Consider the following 21,382-nt stretch of genomic DNA (forward strand, 5'->3'; position numbering starts at 1 on the left):
GAAGACCAGGAAATGTGTAGATTGGACTTTCGAAGATTTGGAACAGGCTGTATCCAGATTAGCTGGTACTGCTGCAATCGGGTCAATAGGAGGTAAGGCGATATTGTCTACATCATCATCCTTCATCAGGTAAGTCTGAGTTGAATTCTCGTTCTTCGATGGGGAAGCAAGTTGTAACTCATTCACCATCCAGTATCTAATCTCAGCATCTGAGAAAATGATACCTTCTTCCTCTGATGTAGGGTCACATGTCGGAGTCCTAGATCTGTAGGAAGATCTATGAGAGGACTGTGGTGAACGGACTGACGAGTGGCTAGTGTAAGGAGACCTTGGAGGAGACATCCTCGGCGAACGCTGGGGACTTCGCGAAGCTCTTCTAAATCTTCTGGGCGAGGTAGATATCGAGCCACTTAGCCTTCGCGACCTTCGCGAATGTATCGAGTCAGTGTCCGAATCGACATATGAGCGCTTGCTTCGCGAACGACCTCTGTGTTCTACAGGGTGTGGGCTCGGCGAAGCGCTCCTTCTCCGCGATGTCCCTCGCAACTGGAGAGGCTCTAGCTCCTTCGCGGAGGCGGCCTGGGACTTCCTTTGCGAAGTGATCGCTACGGGCTGGGTTGCCCTTCGCGGAGGCGCGTTTGTGGGCTCTGGGGCCCTACGCGAAGCCAAGGCGGGCTCTGGGGCCCTGTATGACTTATTATGGGTTGGGCTCTGGGGCCCGTGGCTCTGGGGCCTCTGTAAACCGTAACGGTCCTCCATCAGTCTCATGATTTGGTTAACCAGGTCGTCTGGGACGGTCTGCGCTGGCGTTGAGGGTGGCCTCTCTGTGAAAGTGACGGGACCCTCAATCATAAACTCAGGCGTCAGCGTAGGCATCTCTGGTTGCGTGTTGATCTGCGCTGTAGTGACGGTAGCAGATACTGGACGTTTCTTATGACGTACATCTGGAATGATAATCGGAATGTCATCATCATATAAACATAATTCTGAGACAGGTAGAATATCGGAGGCAAAATTATTTGTAGCTTTCGTAGATTTCCCTTTTGACGAAGCTGTGGACCTGGGGGTTCTAAGCGTACGTTGAGATGATGTGGACGCTTTCCTAGTCTTAGACTGTGAAGACGGAATGTCTTGAGATGCAGGTCGCTTCTTGGACATAGCGGACTGCGTCCCACGCTTATCCCCCGAGGGAAACTCCGGCAGGGAAACTCCGGCAGGCCACCAGCCGGTGGCGGGTCGTCAGTCAACAGTTGACAGGGTATATTAGCTTCTGATCTATTAGCCATGACTGAAGATTGCTTGCGAGATTTATCTGCCTTCCGTCTCAAAACGGAACATAAATATTTATCAAAGGCAGAAATTGGTAAATTAATACATAATTTACAACGAGAAACAATAGAACATGGAGTAATGCAACTAGGGCATTTTAAATGTGGATCGGTAGCGGAATAACGTAGTTTACAACCTGTGCAGATTCTCATTAACGTAAACTGTTGAACAAACACGGCGAACCGTGAATAAAACAGCAGAAACACGACTAATAATCAATGCAAGTTAAATAAGGATACTAGTTACACCTCTATAACTGAATATAAGAGGTACTAAACTAAATATAAATAAAGGATATAGTGTGTTGGGAGACACAGGCGCTCTCACGTCCAGCTCACTGGGCGAAGAAGGAGAGAGTGAGGCACATGGGTTGAGGTGGCGCCCTCGTTCCCGCGCTTGTGGAAGGGAGGTAACTCGTGGTGAGTACTAATTAGTGATTTTTTAATTGAAGGGAACTTCAATTGGGAGATACACGTGTTCCACTATGTTCGCAAGAAGAAGAAGAAGACAAGCAATAAGCATGAGTCAGGATAAGGAAAAATAATATACAATCAAAACATTAAATGAGTTATCCATTTCTGCAAAGGAAAATTCCAAACTGACGTTTCTTTTGCTGCTTAGTTATATATATACAAGTTATCCAATATTTCACAGCACACCTTTCACACTTACTAACCAGTTGAATGACATACTGAGTCAACTTATGACATTACAGTTCTGGCACCAGTTGTTAGTTCTCTCTTGTACATTTCCAAGGCATGATTCAGTTCAACACATCTTCTCTTCATAGGTGGAGATCTGGCACCGTTTCCTAGCTGTAGAACACATGCCTCTACCCAGGCTTGTTCCTTCCTTGAAATGTCATTGGCCTTATAAGTGTTGGGGTGACTTTCGGCAAACACATCACTCACTTATGATGCCACTCCTCTACATGACTTCTTGTCCAAGGACCTTCCGTTCTGAAATGGTTCCACATTAATGTAGTTACATAGTTCTCGAAGAGATTGATGTTGTCTCCAAGGTGAGCATCTTCTAATGTCTGGAACCAAACTCTGGTCTCGTCTGGCTGGTGGTTGTGTACATTCTTGTAAGATGTCACAAGGCCATCTTTAGTGTTGATTGTTAATCCACAGTCTTTCTCACTACACTTCCAATGGATGTAAGTATTTTGCCTGGTCTTGATACTGAACTTACAGCCCCTGTTGACCAAGTACTGGCCTCCGCGTCCATCGGGAATGAAATGAGTGTTTACTTCAACGTCGGCCATAGTGCAATGGAGAAACAAGGAAATCTCCATACGTAATAATACTTGTCGTTGGCATAGGTCTCTAAATTAAAAGTCAGTGTGTAGCAAATGATATGAATATAGTTCACTTAGCTTATCTTGTGAAATATGTTCACTGGTGGTCATGAGATTGTTCTGCTTGGCCCTGACTGGAGTGCTGAGTGAACTTAAGTCACAGCCAAAGCAGGGGTAACAACTTCACCTTGCAAAATCAGTGACCGTAACTCTTAATCTCTTTTAATCCCTCCACTTAGCTGGGTAAGTGGGAATGAGCCATAGAGGTCTGTGAGTTGGTGTGTCGATCACCTCTGCATCGGAGTACAAGACTGGCCTCTCAGTCTATGCTGAAGTCGCTCAAGGTGACTGTACTGCAATACCCCAGTGTAGAACCAGGTGAGGTAGATCTAATGTCCAACGGAAGATGATTAATGGAACGAAGATGAATAATGGATTTCCATACATCTTTATTTACTTTATACAAAGTAACACTATCTCCGCAAACAAAGGATGCTCCTATTTGCTTTGTTGGGCCGAGGATAGTTGCTGCGTTAGTACCAGGGAACCAAACTGATGGAGTCCTTCATCGTCAGTCACTGAGGTCACGAACTAGCTTCGAGCAGCCTAGTAAGGGGCGACCAAAAGCAGTGTTATCTTCTTGGTGGATCGAGCACCGGTGGTGGAAACGCATAAGCGTTTAGATTCTCCCATGAGATCACTAGAGAGTCTTTATTCCATGCCAGTGGGTCTGGGATTGGTGACACAAAGCTGGGCAACTGGTTGCTGAACCTGGCCGCAAACAGATCTATCTGCTGGTTGGTGATCGGGACACAGACTACCTTGAAGATCTGGTCGGTCTGACAGGGACAGAAGAGTCGGTGATGACGTTCTTTACACCCGGTATGTGACTTGCTCTTGCTGAGATTGCCAGGGGAGTCTATCAGCAGGAAGAACTTGATTGCCCACTCTAGAAGAGTTCATTGAACCCAGATGACTGATATACCAAACCTGTCTAATCATATGAGAAGACTGGTCAATTGTAGGACATGTGCCCAGTGAGTAATGGCCAGGATGACTGCCTTGAACTCCAGTTTGTTGATGTGGATAGACTGCTCGTCACGGATCACAGCCCTGCCACTTGTAATACATGAAAATGGGCTCCCCATCCTCAAAGTGAAGCGTTTACAAAGAGGTAATTAGTGGGAGTGAACGGCAACAAGTAAACTCCTCCAAAGATGTTCCATACGTCGAGCCACCGATGCAGGTGATGATAGTGTGACGAAGGTAGAAGGAACGGCACTTGAGGATTGGCGATCATTAGGAACAGCCAGAGAAACCTCCAGATCGGCCGTAGTCATAGTTGACCTCTGGTGGTGAGGGCTTGAGCTGATGTGAGCAAGTGCAGCAACTCCTGCTACCATCTTAGTGTTCTCTGCTGCATTAGTGCCAGTGGCACACATCATTGAATCTTGACCCACCGGTCTTTGGGAACAAACAACTTCCCCAACCGAAGTGTCGAGTAAGGCACAAATGAATTGCAATCGTTTGAGTTGACAATCCAATCTATCTGGTGAAGTAGCTTGGTGGTGAACTGTAGATATTGAAGGATGATCTGCCAATCCTTCTGAGCTTGTAAACACTCGTTGATGTAAGCTTCGAAGACGATGCCTCGGCAAGGCAGAAAGTGATGGGTTTCGCGATGGGGACGTAGAAATGCCAAACGAGAGGACCCTCCATTTTTAGTGGATGCCCTGGTGGATGAACCGTAGGTACTTTTTTTTCATTTCAATTCTTTATTGTATGAAAGGCCATAGGCCCATATACATTAGAGATACTATTTTCGTGTAAGTCCAATAAGGTTGCAAAGCTTTATATTTAGATAGTAACAATATTAACAATGGCATATATAATCAACTTTCTAACTTATCAATTCTTTTCTTAACAAAAATGCATTGTAAATAAATAGGGCTACTTTGTGTTGTTTGGAGGTTCTTTGCAGGAAAGTAAGGAAGACAATAGATTAACATTGATTTGAGATAAATACAGTTGCGGTAGATACTTATATTCCTATTCTGAACATATTAAGCACGAAATCGCTACATATACGTAAATTATGGGACTTATTTGACGTATCGTGCTAGGTTATGACCTGTGACAAAAATGCTTTATGCATATATTTTCGCATTAAACATCGTGTCCGAGCATGAAGATTGAGGCGGCGAGAGCCGAGATGTCACTTGTCAGTGACTTGACTTGCATTACATGATCGCACAAAAAGATGGAAATAGTAATTTTATATGTACGTTTGACAACTTTTATGAATGCTGTTGTTGATTTTATTCATTAGTTTATTCAATTTATTTAATAATTTCCTCGAAACATCGTTACTTTGCTCTTTGACAATGTTATTGTGGACCCGCTGCCGAAGCATGTGTCCGAGAATCATTGTTTTCAATTACATTGCGAAAAATAGTTTATAATTTTCATTCTGCCGATAATATATGATCAATTGAAATTTAATAAGTGTTTCCAGACAGTGAAATGTGATGGATTTAATATATGAATCATAAGTCAGGTAAGTTCCTAAAATTATGCCTCATTTTGACGTGACTACTGCCTGGCCGCTTAATCGGCCTCCGGGTGTCTGGGGACTCATAACGTTGTGGCCGCTTAAGCGGCCTGCGGTGTTGAATGGGTTAATAAATCATTAAAGGGGAAGTGTACACGAAAATTAACCTTTTTGTCTTCAACTTTTTCATCATTAGAAATGTTTGTCAAGTAGTTTTATAGCCAAAACAATACAGATATCAGAAGTAACTAATTTATTTTTGCGTTATATCAATTCAAAGTTTCCACATTACCCAAACCATGGCTTATGTCCCTTGGAAATGACGTCATTGGTGCCCAGATGATAAACGAATGACGTCGTTAGACCTTATTAGAACCATTTCACGTGGTGCAGGTATAGGTGAGGTTCTTGTGTCTCGATGTGCAGGCTACTGTTTTAATCCACCTGTTGCCAGGCCGTCAGCTGGCTATGTGGTCGGTTCCTCACTGTTACATTGTACAAAAAGTGTTGCCACTTAACCAAATTGTATACCTTTCAACCTGAGTCGGTTGTCTTTCCAATCAACTTCTTACACCAAAACTCAAGCCTACATAATATGCACTAAATCTAGTGAAGGACAGGGGCGTAGCTACAATTATGTAAAAAAGCCCGGGCTTTCACATGATTTTTGCTAAAACTCAGCATGAAAGTTGGGCAAGAACTCAATACTATCTACATATAAAGCTTTGTAACCTTATTGGACTTACACGAAGAAAAATGGCTTGCTACGCGCCTGAAGGTGAATGTGAAGGCATTCTACGTTTGGTACATTCCTACATTTAATATTAAATCGTACAATATATGTCCTCTCCAAGCTTCACTTTGACGTCGAAACCATATCCAAATACATCACAAAGATACAATTCGCAGTTTTGAATTCTGTTTGAAATTTCTATGATATCATCCGCTCATTTCAGGGAAAATTTAGGGAAAATTACATGGATAAATCCAGCCAGTCTGGACGCTAAATTAAATTCATTGCGTATTTCGTAATTCTTACTTTAATTGTCGAATTTTACTTGGAGAATGAGGTTGTTTTTTTAAAATCCCATATAATTGTGATCCCTGGTATCTGTTGTTGTTTGATGGCATCACCAATTTGGAAACATCGTCGATGAACCGAGAATCACCTTGAATATTTTGGAAAATATGCAAACGTCGTTTGAAGTGAACTTTCAGACAGTGTTTATAAGATTATGTCGAACTTATGGCAGTAATGTTTTGCCCATTACATCACAACTATAATTCAAAACCATCTTTCTTACATGAATCCTTGAATGCCTCATACAGTTTAAAATAAAATGACAAATGGTCTTTGTCACCAAAACCAAGTGTCTCAGTGAAGTCTAGCAAAATATACCAAGTGTCGCGCTGTGAAAGTACCACTCGTTTGAAATGTAAACAAAACCCGTCTCCTGCAGATTTTACACTGTGTATCGTTTTCTCATACTATGAGTGATCCGGTTCTCCTACTCGTTGCATACACTTGCTCATAAGTTTTAGAACATGCATGGGAAGAGCATCGTAGCAAGAGATAGTTGAATAAAATAGGTGTATTCCAATTATTTCCATGATTCATCACAATATATCATAGTTTCCGTAGGCGTGACGCTATGACGGACACAAACTCACACACAACAATGACGGCACATCTTCTCATTTCTGACTACTTCCCCTGATCACAGCGAAAACAAAAGGAAAATAACAACCAGCAGATTGTCAGAACATGTCGGACTACTTACATGTCACATTTATGCATATACGTTGCTTGAAACAAAGAAAGTTTTGTTCTAAAAATCCTGCGTACTCGTGTCGGTGAACACGCCATTTTGAGAAAGTCGCTTCCCGATAGTGATGTCATACATAAGTCAACATTGTTAAATACATATTTGATATTTCCATTGAGGTGAGGTTATGAATGAAAATACACACGATCATTTCTATCTTGCTGCTTACATGGTCAGTTCTAATGCTTCTTTCGTATTTTACATCCATGTTTTTGTGTGATTAATGTCAGAATTTTTATGTTTTGGCTTTGGGACTAGACAGGAGACCAGTCTAAATCAGCTGGCACCAATTACGTCATAATCAAAGGGCAGTAACTCTGACCTGTTTAGCTCGGCAAACTGAGGCCTCATAAAGGCATAACATTTCAGCACTTATAGTGCGGGTTATACATTCACTGTAAGAAAACTAAGTGTATATTTTCAAACACTGATATTAAGTAATTAAAAAAATCCATTTTGGTTCACATAAGAACAAACGTGATTTTCGTGTACACTTCCCCTTTAAGGCCTAATCTATACCGTATAAAAGCATTGCGAACATTTCTGTAGTGAAGGTGAGCAAGATAAGACTCTGGCTGAAGCAACGACTTAAATTGACAATATGAATCATATCTAGAACTTTCATTAATAGTTGAATGCCATTCCTGCTTAAACATATCAATAGCCCGCATACGGAACTGTCTAATAAACATATTTACATTTGTCTGTGATAACCAAATACAACCAAAACCATATCTAAATAGTAAGGTGCGAATATGAGATGTCTAATTATTCTTTCTAAGATAATCAAGATGTAAAAGCAGGGCTCAATTTAAGAGATGTTAACCTACTTGCACCAGGTGCAACCTAAGATAAAAACCTAGTTGCACCAGTCAAATTCCAGTTGCACTGTTTTTATTGCAATATGTAATATCAGAAATATGCTATTGAATTATTTAGTGTTTTATTCAGAAGTTTACCCACTCAAAAATTGACTTGTGCCTGGTGCAAGTTGGACTAATAACTAGGTTGCACTTTGTAATATTGGGTTGCACCAGTGCAAGTAACAAAGCACTAAATCGAGCCCTGAAAAGCATATTGAAGGTTTTATTTAGGTAAACGATGTTCAGGCATATAAATGATTTTACACCAATATCTAAAACAACGACAATAAGATCATATGTACAATGGAAACGTCCCACATTCACCATAAACCATAGCATTTGGTGTTGACAAACCAACATTAAGGAACTTTTTACAGGCAAGCAAATGAATTTTTTCTATGGTATAATACTCTATAAAACCCCATTGTTCAGATCCATACAGTCACAGTAAAATCGGTTGTATATGAGAATCAAATGCTTTGAAGTAAATAGTCAGTGGAATAACACCGAGCATAGGAACAGAGTGGAATATAACACTGTTTGTTTTATCAAGATTCACACTCAACTTCCATTTATCTGTATACGCTGAAAGTACATCTAGTTGATTTTGAAGACCAATTACAGAACTGGACATAAGAATCACATCATCATCAAATAATAACGTGAAAAGTTTGATTACATCGGGAGAAAGTTGGATGCCACGTTTACCAGACTTCATGATATCTAAACATAATTCGTTAATGAAAAAGGAGAAAAGCAGAGGGCTTAATACACATCCTTGACGTTGACCAACACGGTAATTGAAAAAGTCACTTATGTTCATGCCCTTTTACCCCCATAACATGACGACACCTGACAGCACACATGCTTCCTTCTTGCCATCTTTATTTCCCGACAACTTCCAGCAGATACAATCTCGTAGCCTCTCGCAGGCTCTTGCGCATGCGTAATTAATATCAACAACTTACACCATTGCCACAGCGGGCACATGATTTTACATTGGAATTCCTTGATCTTATGATACCATAAATTTTACCCCTCAAACCCCTATTTCTTAAACATTTCCACATTCTACCTCTATCTACAGAATCGAACGCCTTTTTGAAATCTACAAAAGCTACATACAACTTTCGCTTGCTAAAGGATAAATATCTCTTCGTGATAGCATACAGGGTAAATATATTATTAAATGTTGCGTAGTCCTTTATTATTATTATTATTATTATTATAGGATATTTATATAGCGTACATATCCAGGCAACTAGTGCATGCTCAAGGCGCTGGCATTTTTTCCCTCGAACATTGGATGTCAATCTCAATGGCACATCGAATTTTCAATCTCAACTCCCTGGGGAGTATACAACTCTTGCTGCTACTAGGCGCACCGAGTTATTGTGGCTTTCTCATCCTAACGAGGTACCCATTCACAGCTGGGTGGACTGGGACAACATAGTCTCAGTACTTTGTACAAGTTCACTGCACGTTGCTGTACCCGCAACTAGGTGTTTGCACGTATTCATGTGGCCACCATCTGATCATATACCAACGGATTAGTGGGTTCTTTTAAGTGCACAGGGTTGTGTACTGTACACTAGGGGTTGTGACAACACTGAAAGAGTTTGCACACAAAGTTGACTCCAAGGTTTTTACACCCAGTCACAGGTGGGCTTGATCCCGGCACCTCAATGTCGCTGGATCAGTAGCCTGGCGCCTTAGCCATCTCGCCCACCGCGCCCCTGGACTTAACACACATTCTAAATCCTGCTTGAGATTCCGGTATCAAATCTCACATATTCGACCATTGTGTTAACCTACTGTTGATAATAGATGTAAAATTACCGCACCCAATATATCACATTCCGTAATAGGTGATTCCAGCAGAAGCCTATCAACATCATTAAACTCTTCACTGAGCACATCATTGTCACAATCTGATGACCAATTGTCAACATCATTAGCAATTTCCTCCTTGGAAAATGAGATTCTTAAAATGACATAACCATTCCGTTTGAGGTATATTTCTTATGGGGTAGAGCGACTTTGCAGAGAACGTATATTTGTTCCAAAATAGTTTCAGGCTGTTTAGGGAGTTATTAAGTAGCTCAAGTTTTGACGATTGGATATCATATTAGAATTTTCTGTAAGAAGCTTTATAAATGTTTTTAAGGCTACAGTAACCTTTACGATTACATTCACTGCGACATCGTCTAAACTTTCTTAGGGCTTTCCTGCTTTCTGTTATCGCTTGTCTACAAGCTTTTTTACTAGTTTCAGGATCAAAATGTTTCCTTTGTCTTTTCATACTTGAAGCTGAATCAAGAAGACAATATACAAAATCTGCAATCCCCTTCGTGGAAATTTTCAAGTTTAGATAATACAGAATCATCATTGATATGCAACATCTTTCTCAATGATGCAGTAAATAAGTCTACCTTCGATTCATCCCAGACAAATCTAAAGTTAGCATCATGTTCACCACAATCTACAATACGCTTAGCATGACTGCTTAAAGGTCACATGCAACGTAAAACACAACTTTGCAGATTCTGATACCTTTCGGTATGGACTTACCGAAACAAATCATCAAAAATGCAAATTCAACTTATAAAGTTGAAAAATAACGCGATGAAAAAAAACACGCGAAATCGTAGTCCAAACGATTCACTAACTTTCCCCCAGAGCTTGGGGGAATTGAAGTGGTTTCAACAGCTGGGCTGCGCTCATAGCACATGTGCAGTGAAATAGGTTCGCGGAGCTTGGAAGTGGGTTGTCCGGTGAATATTCGGTGAAGGCTTTGGTGTGAGCTATTTTTCTAATGTTTTGTTGATATTTCACAGGCGTGAGCTTTTTATATGTTATTACAGTAGATTACCGATTTAACTGTTTTTATAATTTCATTTGTCTATTTCACCACACGTTCTTCCTACCGAGTCACTTTCTCAGTTCGATACTTAAAAGCAATGTCATTATTTAGCGTCGACAGAATTTCTAACTGTGATATAGATATGTCGTTGTCACAGACAAAACTCAAAGTCTGTTTTATTGGCACCTATGTGTCTGCCTGCCTGTCTGCTAATGACATATTCAATACACAATTTCAATCACTGACCACATGCAATTTGAACTTAACACCTATCAGGCTATACACCATAAACAAAACGCATTGATTGATGGCCCGAGTTCGGTCTCTGTCACATTATGTAATTACACTGACAGGCAGGTGTGATACTTGCACACACATGACATGTAATGATGTCTGTTGATTGCAAAATGTTATACACAAAAAAATGAGCATGTATTTACAAAACCCAACATCTCTATACACACACAAAGAGTGTATCGGCAAATGAACCAGCCAATGAAAGACTTTGTTACACTTAAGTGCACACTAAGGCTGTAACGATTCACTCGCATATTCGGTGTATCGAACCGTAGCCCTTCATGAATTCAATTCGTTATACATGGTCACCAGAACCGAATATTAACGAATATTTACATTTGTTTAAGGGACCATGTTTTACTTGAACCCTTGTGTACTTTTTGAAAGTGAGATATGCAGTAATGGAATATGTACTAGCCTTGTGGTAGCCAAAGTCATGTTAGTTTGCCAAGGCCACACATGGTACTGTCAAGTATAACTATTACATACCAAATTTGAGTGTCATGAGATGACTGGTTATTGCTGTGACAAATCAAAACTGTCAACATGGGCGTTCCATATTGTACATCAATCACTTAACTACAATATTGTATTCGTGAATAATTATTCGTATTCGTTACCCAATATTCATGGTACGTATTTGCCACATAGTGTATTCGTTGCAGCCCTAGTGCACACCCACTCGCTCTGACTGGGTTCGGTATCCCGGCTGCTTCATTTCTTGGGAAGTAAACCCAAGTACAAAATATTGCACTTTTGATTTGCGATTGTACGCTTATAATTTTGTTTTTATGTTTTTTTCATAACCAGCAATGTATATTATATGTCATCAATAAGTGATAATTGTATTTTAATTATGTTTGATTTTTTGGATGCATGTGACCTTTAAAGGAAACCTGCAAAATAACTCAAGGTGGAAATGGTCTAAGAGATCACCAGCATTTAGCATTTCTACAAACTCAAATAAACTAACAGATGCAAGAAAGTAATCAACAACACCAGAACCCCTTTCTCCTACATAGGTAAACTCGCCGCCTTTGTCACCTTCAACTCTCCCGTTCAATATATACAGACGACAAACATAACACAAATCAAAGAAAATGAGTTCAAGTCTATTAATGGTAGAGTCCTGTGATGCCCGCTGCTGCACAGGGACATTGTCTTCACCGATATATACTTCATCATTACCAAAATCTACACTTTGCTCAAAGATTGGATTATTTTCATTAGCTGTCCAATGATCCAATATAAAAGTGTCAAGTTTATCAATAAGGCAACCTGAATTATTATTTCTGTTGTAAAATGTAGAATCTACAGGCGGAACATATATACACAACAACATGAAATCATTAATTGAACTAAATGCAGCTTTAGGAAATTTTAAACATATCAAATTGTCTAGCTGTGTGTTAAGTTGAGAGCACTGATTAACAATTTCTTGTCTCACACAAACACACACACCACCAGAACATCTACCGGATGATGATTATTTCACTGCTGGGGCAAACTATATTTGATATTCAGGTAGCCAGTTTAAGTTCGCAAAATCAGTGATAAATGTCTCCGCCAAAAACACACAATATCAAATGACTTGAGATAAGCTATACAGTCAAGGTCATCAAACTTTTTACACAAGCCACTGATGTTCCATGATAATATTGACAGTTTATTGTTAACGATGTGCGAGTAGTTTCCATCCTGTGAGAAAAGATCCTGGGCCTGACCGCACTACTATCTCCTGTTATGAATGTCACTACTTCTCATCTATCGACTGGTTCTCTCCGATCTTCCTGTGTCTTGGGGTTGCCCATCACTACGTTGTTTAGTCATCAGCTTACCATTCTTTAACTAAAGTAACCGATCAATACCTCGATCTTGTCATCAGAGAGGCGCGCAGTTTAGTGATGAGCAGTCTCGGTTTAATCACGCCATTAGCAACCCAGGTCTTAGTCTTTACATTATTGTTCAAAATGTTAAGTACTTTGTACTTACAATCGCTGTGCGACTCCCCTGTATCCTCTGCAAGGTTGTATAGAATAATGTTGTCACGTCTGCTGAAGGCTTCTAGCTTATCGATCTTGCTGTCGAACTGTGATATTTTCTGTTCTGCGTTTTCAATCTGGACAGAATTCAAGGAGACGTCCTTGTACATTATGTCCTGATTGAGACGCACATTTTCCAGATCACTATTGAGGTTTGGATGGTGTGGGAAGATCGGGACGTGTAGGTACACATCTTGAAGGTTGAGACGGATCACGAAGTCTCCTGGATTGATAATCGTTCGCAGCAGAGTGATAAAGATAATTCTGAAGTGTGGAGGCGGTTGAAGGTAAGTGGTGTTGAAGATCTTCATGTTGAAGATTCAGCGGAGCTTGTCCAAATCCTTCTTGGGGACAAGAAAGATCGGCGAGTAGAGTGAGTGCGTTTTACGCTGCGCTCAGCAATATTCCAGCTATATAGCGGCCGTCTGTAAATAATCGAATTTGGACCAGACAATCCAGTGATCAACAGCATGAGCATCAATCTGCACAATTGGGAACTGATGACATGTTTCAACCAAGTCAGCAAGCCTGACCACCCAATCCCGATCGGCGAGTAGAAGTTGGGGAGTCGGGTGAAGAGACTCGATTACTCCTCTAGTAACGTACTTATGGTGGTTTGAAGAAGCTCCTTGTGGTGGGTCCGGGATATGTCCACCTCTGCTACTGGCTGTGGCTCTTACATGATTCTTGCATTGGGGTCGAAATGAAGCCTTGTTCCGAAAGGAGTCCCGGAGATCAGAGTTTGATGGGGCATATTGCGCCATGCATCTACGTTGTAAGGACTCTTCAAGTTGAATTTTCTGAAATTTCAGAAGTTAGACCTAGACCTGTAACTATGTATCCCGGTCAACCTTGGTACCTACATTTCTGACAGACCAGACCAAGGTTGACGGAAGAGCTCGACTTGAATGAGCAGCCTGTATCTTCTGATGGCTGTGATTTACCTTAAGAAGTGTGAGATCTGGTCCAACACCATTTGGAAATGTTCATGGATGACTGCCATTGCTCCTCGGATGTGGGCTCACTCATCTGGGTAGCTGCAGGCCCCACTGCCATGGCTACTGCTTCGTCGCCCAGAGGATCAAGTTGAGTGGCAGAAGGGTCTTGCAAATCGCCGTATCCATGTGACTAAGCTCCCAATCTTCTATAAGGTAAGACGAGTGATTACATTTAGGGCAGAGCATGAAAAACATCCTCGTCCACCAGTGGGAAAGTGATCATCGTGGTGAACTCATGTACATAGGATCGGCCAGAACAAACCAAGGAGCCGAAAACTGTCCTTAACTACAGTCCTTGAGGTTGGTGAAGGCGGCATCAAGGGGGCTGTCATCTGGGTAATGCATTGTCTAGGTGGGAAGGCAGTGGTAGAGCAGTCTCCCTGTTTCATCCGGGGGACTTGCTTCTGGTTAGCTGGAGGTTGTCTGCTATCCATCAGAGTGGATCCGCAAACCAGTGTGCCGAACCTGAAGACTTGAGTCGTGGTTGTCAAAAGAACTGGGTTCGTAGTGTGGATCGATGAAGGCTCTGTCCACTGAAGGGGTGTCGAAGTCGCTGATCGGTAAAGCATTTGAAGACTGGGTCGTGATCATCAAAGACAGCTGACCGGGGATCGTGATGTTTGCCAAAGTAGATAAGGTCACTGATTGTCCGGGAGGATCGCTGTTCTCCTGGTGCAGTCTGTAGAGATCACCAAATCCTGGGTAACTGTTGTAGTGCGGGGATTCGCCGATCCTAGCTGATTCGGTGATCTGTGGACAACCACTACCCTACATGGAACCGATGGTCTGGTGTCTGGCAGGCTTCTGGTGGGCTTCTGGTGGTATCTGACGAGTGGAGCAGCTGGTGAAGGTTGTCATTCAGGTAAGAATCCGTGGGAACGTCCAAGAAGTCGCCGTGCTCAGAAGTGGAATGAGAGACTCTATGAGCCTTCTTGACTGGTCTGTCTTTCTTGCTCTTCTTTGATGCAGACGGGCCTGAATCCTCTGGCTTCTTTCTAGCTCTGTCCGCCAGACGTCTAGATGTAGCCTTGCTATAGTTGGAGAAATTATCTTCATTGACGTTGACGCCAAAAGCTGCACCTAGAAGTCCATGCACATAGTCCTATAGAGTCAATCCATGACTATATGGACTCTCAAACAACTACGAGGTGTCAGCAAAACAAAACAGCACGTCAGCACTCAAATGTGACAAGAATGAGCATGACTACACAAAGGAGTTACATGACCCATCAGAGCACAGGCTGCATGCTTCTCAGGAGCTGCCAGGCTGTCCAGGAACTTTTGGGTGTGTTCGGGCGAAGGATTCAAGAGAGAAGCCAGAAACTTTGTTTACAGTTTGTTTCCACTCAACTGTCTATCATAAGACATACAGTACAATTTGTTAGATAGGATAAGTTTAAAATTTGTCAGATTGTCAACATAAGTATTCCTCGCTATGAACAATACACAACTTATTGTTCCCACAATAGCAGCTTCAGTCTACAGCTACTTCTGTGTGGGGAAACCTCCCTTCGTTTTGAGATCTCACAGTGGCAGTATTCTTAGAATTGTAAACAATAATAACTACTGTTGATGATACATACAAAACTTCTACCTCCATTACCTCCATTGAAAAAAAGGTCAAGGTCACCCAAATCGACTGGTGTCTGCGTAATCCCCCAATGTAGGCTGTCACCAAATTTGAAGACATTGGGTACAACAGTTCATGAGATATCGCGTGAACAAGAGTGTGAAAAGTGGTCAAAGTGTTGTGGTGACCCTGAAAATAAGGTCAAGGTCACGCAAATCGACTGGTGTCTGCGTAATCCCCCAATGTAGGCTGACACCAAATTTGAAGACATTGGGTACAACAGTTCATGAGATATCGCGTTAACAAGAATCGGGACGTACGGACGCAGCTGAATACATAGTCCCCAGTTCCGCACTGCGGCGGGGGACAAATATGCAGAATAATCAGACAACATGTAATAACTTCACTGTATTATGATTATAGTCCTGAAATTCTTAAGATGATACCCCTTTTTCAGGCACAGACTGAAGCATTGAATGTAGGTGGGTCCACCTATGGACACATCCTATACAGTGGTGGATCCAGTCTATTGTCACATCCTATACAGTGGTGGATCCAGTCTATTGTCACATCCTATACAGTGGTGGATCCAGTCTATTGTCACATCCTATCCAGTGGTGGATCCACCTATTGTTAAAACCTACACACTGGTGAATCCAGTCTATTGTTAAACCCTATACAGTGGTGAATCCAGTCTATTGTTAAACCCTATACAGTGGTCAATCCAGTCTATTGTTAAACCCTATACAGTGGTGAATCCAGTCTATTGTTAAACCCTATACAGTGGTCAATCCAGTCTATTGTTAAACCCTATACAGTGGTGAATCCAGTCTATTGTTAAACCCTATACAGTGGTCAATCCAGTCTATTGTTAAACCCTATACAGTGGTGAATCCAGTCTATTGTTAAACCCTATACAGTGGTCAATCCAGTCTATTGTTAAACCCTATACAGTGGTGAATCCAGTCTATTGTTAAACCCTATAGAGCGGCGGATCCACCTATTGTTAAACCCTATACAGCGGTGGATCCACCTATTGTTAAACCCTATACAGTGGCGGATCCACCTATTGTTAAACCCTATATAGTGGCGGATCCACCTATTGTTAAACCCTATACAGCGGCGGATCCACCTATTGTTAAACCCTATAGAGTGGCGGATCCACCTATTGTTAAACCCTATACAGTGGCGGATCCACCTATTGTTAAACCCTATACAGTGGCGGATCCACCTATTGTTAAACCCTATACAGCGGCGGATCCACCTATTGTTAAACCCTATAGAGTGGCGGATCCACCTATTGTTAAACCCTATAGAGTGGCGGATCCACCTATTGTTAAACCCTATAGAGTGGCGGATCCACCTATTGTTACACCCTATACAGTGGCGGATCCACCTATTGTTACACCACTTACCATGGCTGTGTAGGAACAGCTGCTCGTGATGGTGGAGGCTGTTTTCTAAGGAACTCATCCAGCATTGGCCCATTCCTTCCAAGTGGATCTTCTGCCGGCATGAAGTGATCACCCACAAATCTATACATCAGCAATCTGAAAAAAACCACCAGTGATTTGATAGGAATCTCTTCTCTTGTCAAAACACTCAATTATCCAAGAATTAAAAAATGCTATTTCACTCGAGCAAAATGTCCGAAACAAAATCTGAAATGATAAATCAAACCAGTGACTGATTGACAAAAAGATTCTTTCAATTTGTCGATTACATTTGTGTAACTGTTTGTAATGGTGAAACTGAGCTGGCCTGTAGTTTTGATTTTGAGTTCACAGTCGGTTGGACCTTGCTTATGCAGACACATGTGTTTTCTCAAGTATTGTTCAGGTATTATCCGAATCACTTTCCAGTTTGGGTTTCCTCAGAACTATAATTGGACCTATGGAGATCCAGGTTAGATTTGGTCTTCAGCAATCTGTACTTGTAGTAATCTGTACTTGTAGTAATCTGTACTTGTAGTAATCTGTACTTGTAGCAAGAGGTGATAAAGGTCAGTCTTTGGTACAGTTGGAAAGCAGTATTAGAGTAGTAAATATTTCCATAAGTATTGTCTCTTATGCAGGATTTCCAGACAGCATAAATAGGGTTCCACTGTAGTATCTTAAAGTTCTCTGGGACACAGCAGCTTCTCTAAATAGACCACACTCCTGCACCTATAGCTATTGATTTGTCAACATCTAGTCTGCTGGTTCCATCTGTGTGTGGATGGAAGTAAATGGGTTTTTTCCTCAGACCACTCCATATAGTTTTCTTCTAGGTGATGTTATGAGCAGGCTTTGTTCTAGATGATGTTATCAGCAGGTTGTGTTCTAGATGATGTTATGAACAGGCTGTGTTCTAGATGATGTTATGAACAGGCTGTGTTCTAGATGATGTTATAAACAAGCTGTGTTCTAGATGATGTTATGAGCAGGCTGTGTTCTAGGATGATGTTATGAACAGGCTGTGTTCTAGATGATGTTATGAACAGGCTGTGTTCTAGATGATGTTATAAACAAGCTGTGTTCTAGATGATGTTATGAGCAGGTTGTGTTCTAGATGATGTTATGAACAGGCTGTGTTCTAGGTGATGTTATGAGCAGGTTGTGTTCTAGATGATGTTATGAACAGGCTGTGTTCTAGATGATGTTATCAGCAGGCTGTGTTCTAGATGATGTTATGAACAGGCTGTGTTCTAGATGATGTTATGAACAGGCTGTGTTCTAGATGATGTTATGAACAGGCTGTGTTCTAGATGATGTTATGAACAGGCTGTGTTCTAGATGATGTTATAAACAAGCTGTGTTCTAGGTGATGTTATGAGCAGGCTGTGTTCTAGGTAATGTTATCAGCAGGCTGTGTTCTAGGTGATGTTATCAGCAGGCTGTGTTCTAGGTGATGTTATCAGAAGGTTGTGTTTTAGATGATGTTATAAAAAAACAGGCTGTGTTCTAGATGATGTTATGAGCAGGCTGTGTTCTAGATGATGTTATGAACAGGCTGTGTTCTAGGTGATGTTATGAGCAGGCTGTGTTCTAGATGATGTTATGAGCAGGCTGTGTTCTAGATGATGTTATCAACAGGCTGTGTTCTAGGATGATGTTATCAGCAGGCTGTGTTCTACAGATGATGTTATCAAGCAAGGTTGTGTTTTAGATGATGTTATAAACAGGCTGTGTTCTAGATGATGTTATGAGCAGGTTCTGTGTTCTAGATGATGTTATGAACAGGCTGTGTTCTGATGATGATGTTGTGTGTTCAGGATGATGCTGTGTTGTTATTCGAACAGGCTGTTTTAGATGATGTTATAAACAGGTTGTGTTCTAGATGATGTTATGAACAGGATGTGTTCTAGATGATGTTATAAACAAGCTGTGTTCTAGATGATGTTATCAGCAGGCTGTGTTCTAGATGATGTTATCAGCAGGTTGTGTTCTAGATGATGTTATGAACAGGCTGTGTTCTAGATGATGTTATGAGCAGGTTGTGTTCTAGATGATGTTATCAGCAGGCTGTGTTCTAGGTGATGTTATCAGAAGGTTGTGTTCTAGATGATGTTATGAACAGGCTGTGTTCTAGATGATGTTATGAACAGGCTGTGTTCTAGATGATGTTATGAACAGGCTGTGTTCTAGATGATGTTATGAACAGGCTGTGTTCTAGGATGATGTTATGAGCAGGCTGTGTTCTAGGTGATGTTATCAGCAGGCTGTGTTCTAGGTGATGTTATCAGCAGGCTGTGTTCTAGGTGATGTTATCAGAAGGTTGTGTTTCTAGATGATGTTATAATCAGCAGGCTGTGTTCTAGATGATGTTATCAAGGCTGTGTTCAGGCTGTGTTCTAGATGATGTTATGAGCAGGTTGTGTTCTAGATGATGTTATGAACAAGGTTCTGTGTTCTAGATGATGTTATAAAAACAAGGTTGTGTTCTAGATGATGTTATAAACAGGTTGTGTTAGATGATGTTATGAGCAGGCTGTGTTCTAGGTAATGTTATCAGCAGGCTGTGTTCTAGGTGATGTTATCAGCAGGCTGTGTTCTAGGTGATGTTATCAGAAGGTTGTGTTTTAGATGATGTTATAAACAGGTTGTGTTCTAGGATGATGTTATCAGCAGGCTGTGTTCTATGATGTTATAAACGTGAGCAGGCTGTGTTCTAGGTGATGTAATCAGCAGGCTGTGTTCAGGTGATGTTATCAGCAGGCTGTGTTCTAGGTGATGTTATGAGCAGGTTGTGTTCTAGGTGATGTTATCAGCAGGTTGTGTTCTAGGTGATGTTATCAGCAGCCTGTGTTCTAGATGATGCTATGAACAGGCTGCTGTGTTCTAAATGAGGGTATGAACAGGTTGTGTTCTAGATGATGTTATAAACAAGCTGTGTTCCAGGTGATGTTATGAGCAGGTTGTGTTCTAGGATGATGTTATAAACAAGCTGTATTCTAGATGATGTTATAAACAAGCTGTGTTCTAGATGATGTTATCAACAGGCTGTGTTCTAGATGATGTTATCAGTAGGTTGTGTTTTAGATGATGTTATAAACAGGCTGTGTTCTAGGTGAAGGTCATGAACAGGATGTGTTCTAGGTGATGTTATGAACAGGCTGTGTTCTAGGTGATGTTATGAACAGGCTGTGTTCTAGGTGATGTTATCAGCAGGTTGTGTTTTAGATGATGTTATCAACAGGCTGTGTTTTAGATGATGTTATGAACAGGCTGTGTTCTAGGTTATGTCATGAACAGGATGTGTTCTAGGTGATGTTATGAACAGGATGTGTTCTAGGTGATGTTATGAACAGGCTGTGTTCTAGGTGATGTAATCAGCAGGTTGTGTTTTAGATGATGTTATAAACAGGCGGTGTTCTAGATGATGTTATGAACAGGTTGTGTTCTAGATGATGTTATGAACAAGCTGTGTTCTAGGTGATGTTATGAGCAGGCTGTGTTCTAGGTGATGTTATGAGCAGGTTGTGTTCTAGATGATGCTATAAAACAAGGCTGTGTTCTAGGTGATGTTATGAGCAGGCTGTGTTCTAGGTGATGTTATCGAACAGGTTGTGTTCTAGATGATGTTATAAACAAGCTGTGTTCTAGATGATGTTATGAACAGGCTGTGTTCTAGATGATGTTATCAGCAGGTTGTGTTTTAGATGATGTCATAAACAGGCTGTGTTCTAGGTTATGTCATCAACAGGATGTGTTCTAGGTGATGTTATGAACAGGATGTGTTCTAGGTGATGTTATGAACAGGCTGTGTTCTAGGTGATGTAATCAGCAGGTTGTGTTTTAGATGATGTTATAAACAGGGCTGTGTTTTAGATGATGTCATGAACAGGCTGCGCTCTAGGTTATGTCATGAACAGGATGTGTTCTAAGTGACGCGCTATGAACAGGATATGTTCTAGATAATGTTATGAACAGGCTGTGTTCTAGATAATGTGTTATCAGCAGGTTGTGTTCTAGATGATGTGTTATGAGCAGGTTGTGTTCAAGATGATGTTATAAACAGGCTGTGTTCTAGATGATGTTATAAACAGGCTGTGTTCTAGATGATGTTATGAACAGGCTGTGTTCTAGGATGATGTTATGAACAGGCTGTGTTCTAGATGATGTTATAAGCAAGCTGTGTTCTAGGATGATGTTATCAGCAGGCTGTGTTCTACATGATGTTATGAGCAGGTTGTGTTCTAGATGATGTTATGAACAGGCTGTGTTCTAGATGATGTTATCAGCAGGTTGTGTTCTAGATGATG

The 21,382-nt window shown here is 41.2% G+C and overlaps 1 protein-coding gene across 1 annotated transcript in view; it reads right to left on the minus strand.

Moving 5' to 3' along the window:
• LOC124269355 (probable ribonuclease ZC3H12C) overlaps window positions 1-21,382 on the minus strand; it is an 85,206-nt gene that overhangs the window by 9,094 nt on the left and 54,730 nt on the right. Inside the window, exon 5 of the mRNA XM_046704370.1 lies at window positions 17,055-17,189. Within this exon, the coding sequence (XP_046560326.1) occupies window positions 17,055-17,189 (135 nt within the window). The remainder of the gene's footprint in view (window positions 1-17,054; window positions 17,190-21,382) is intronic.

This window comes from Haliotis rubra, unplaced genomic scaffold (assembly GCF_003918875.1).
Source record: "Haliotis rubra isolate DU_JTF1 unplaced genomic scaffold, ASM391887v1 Scf1440, whole genome shotgun sequence".
NCBI classification, from domain to species: domain Eukaryota; kingdom Metazoa; phylum Mollusca; class Gastropoda; order Lepetellida; family Haliotidae; genus Haliotis; species Haliotis rubra.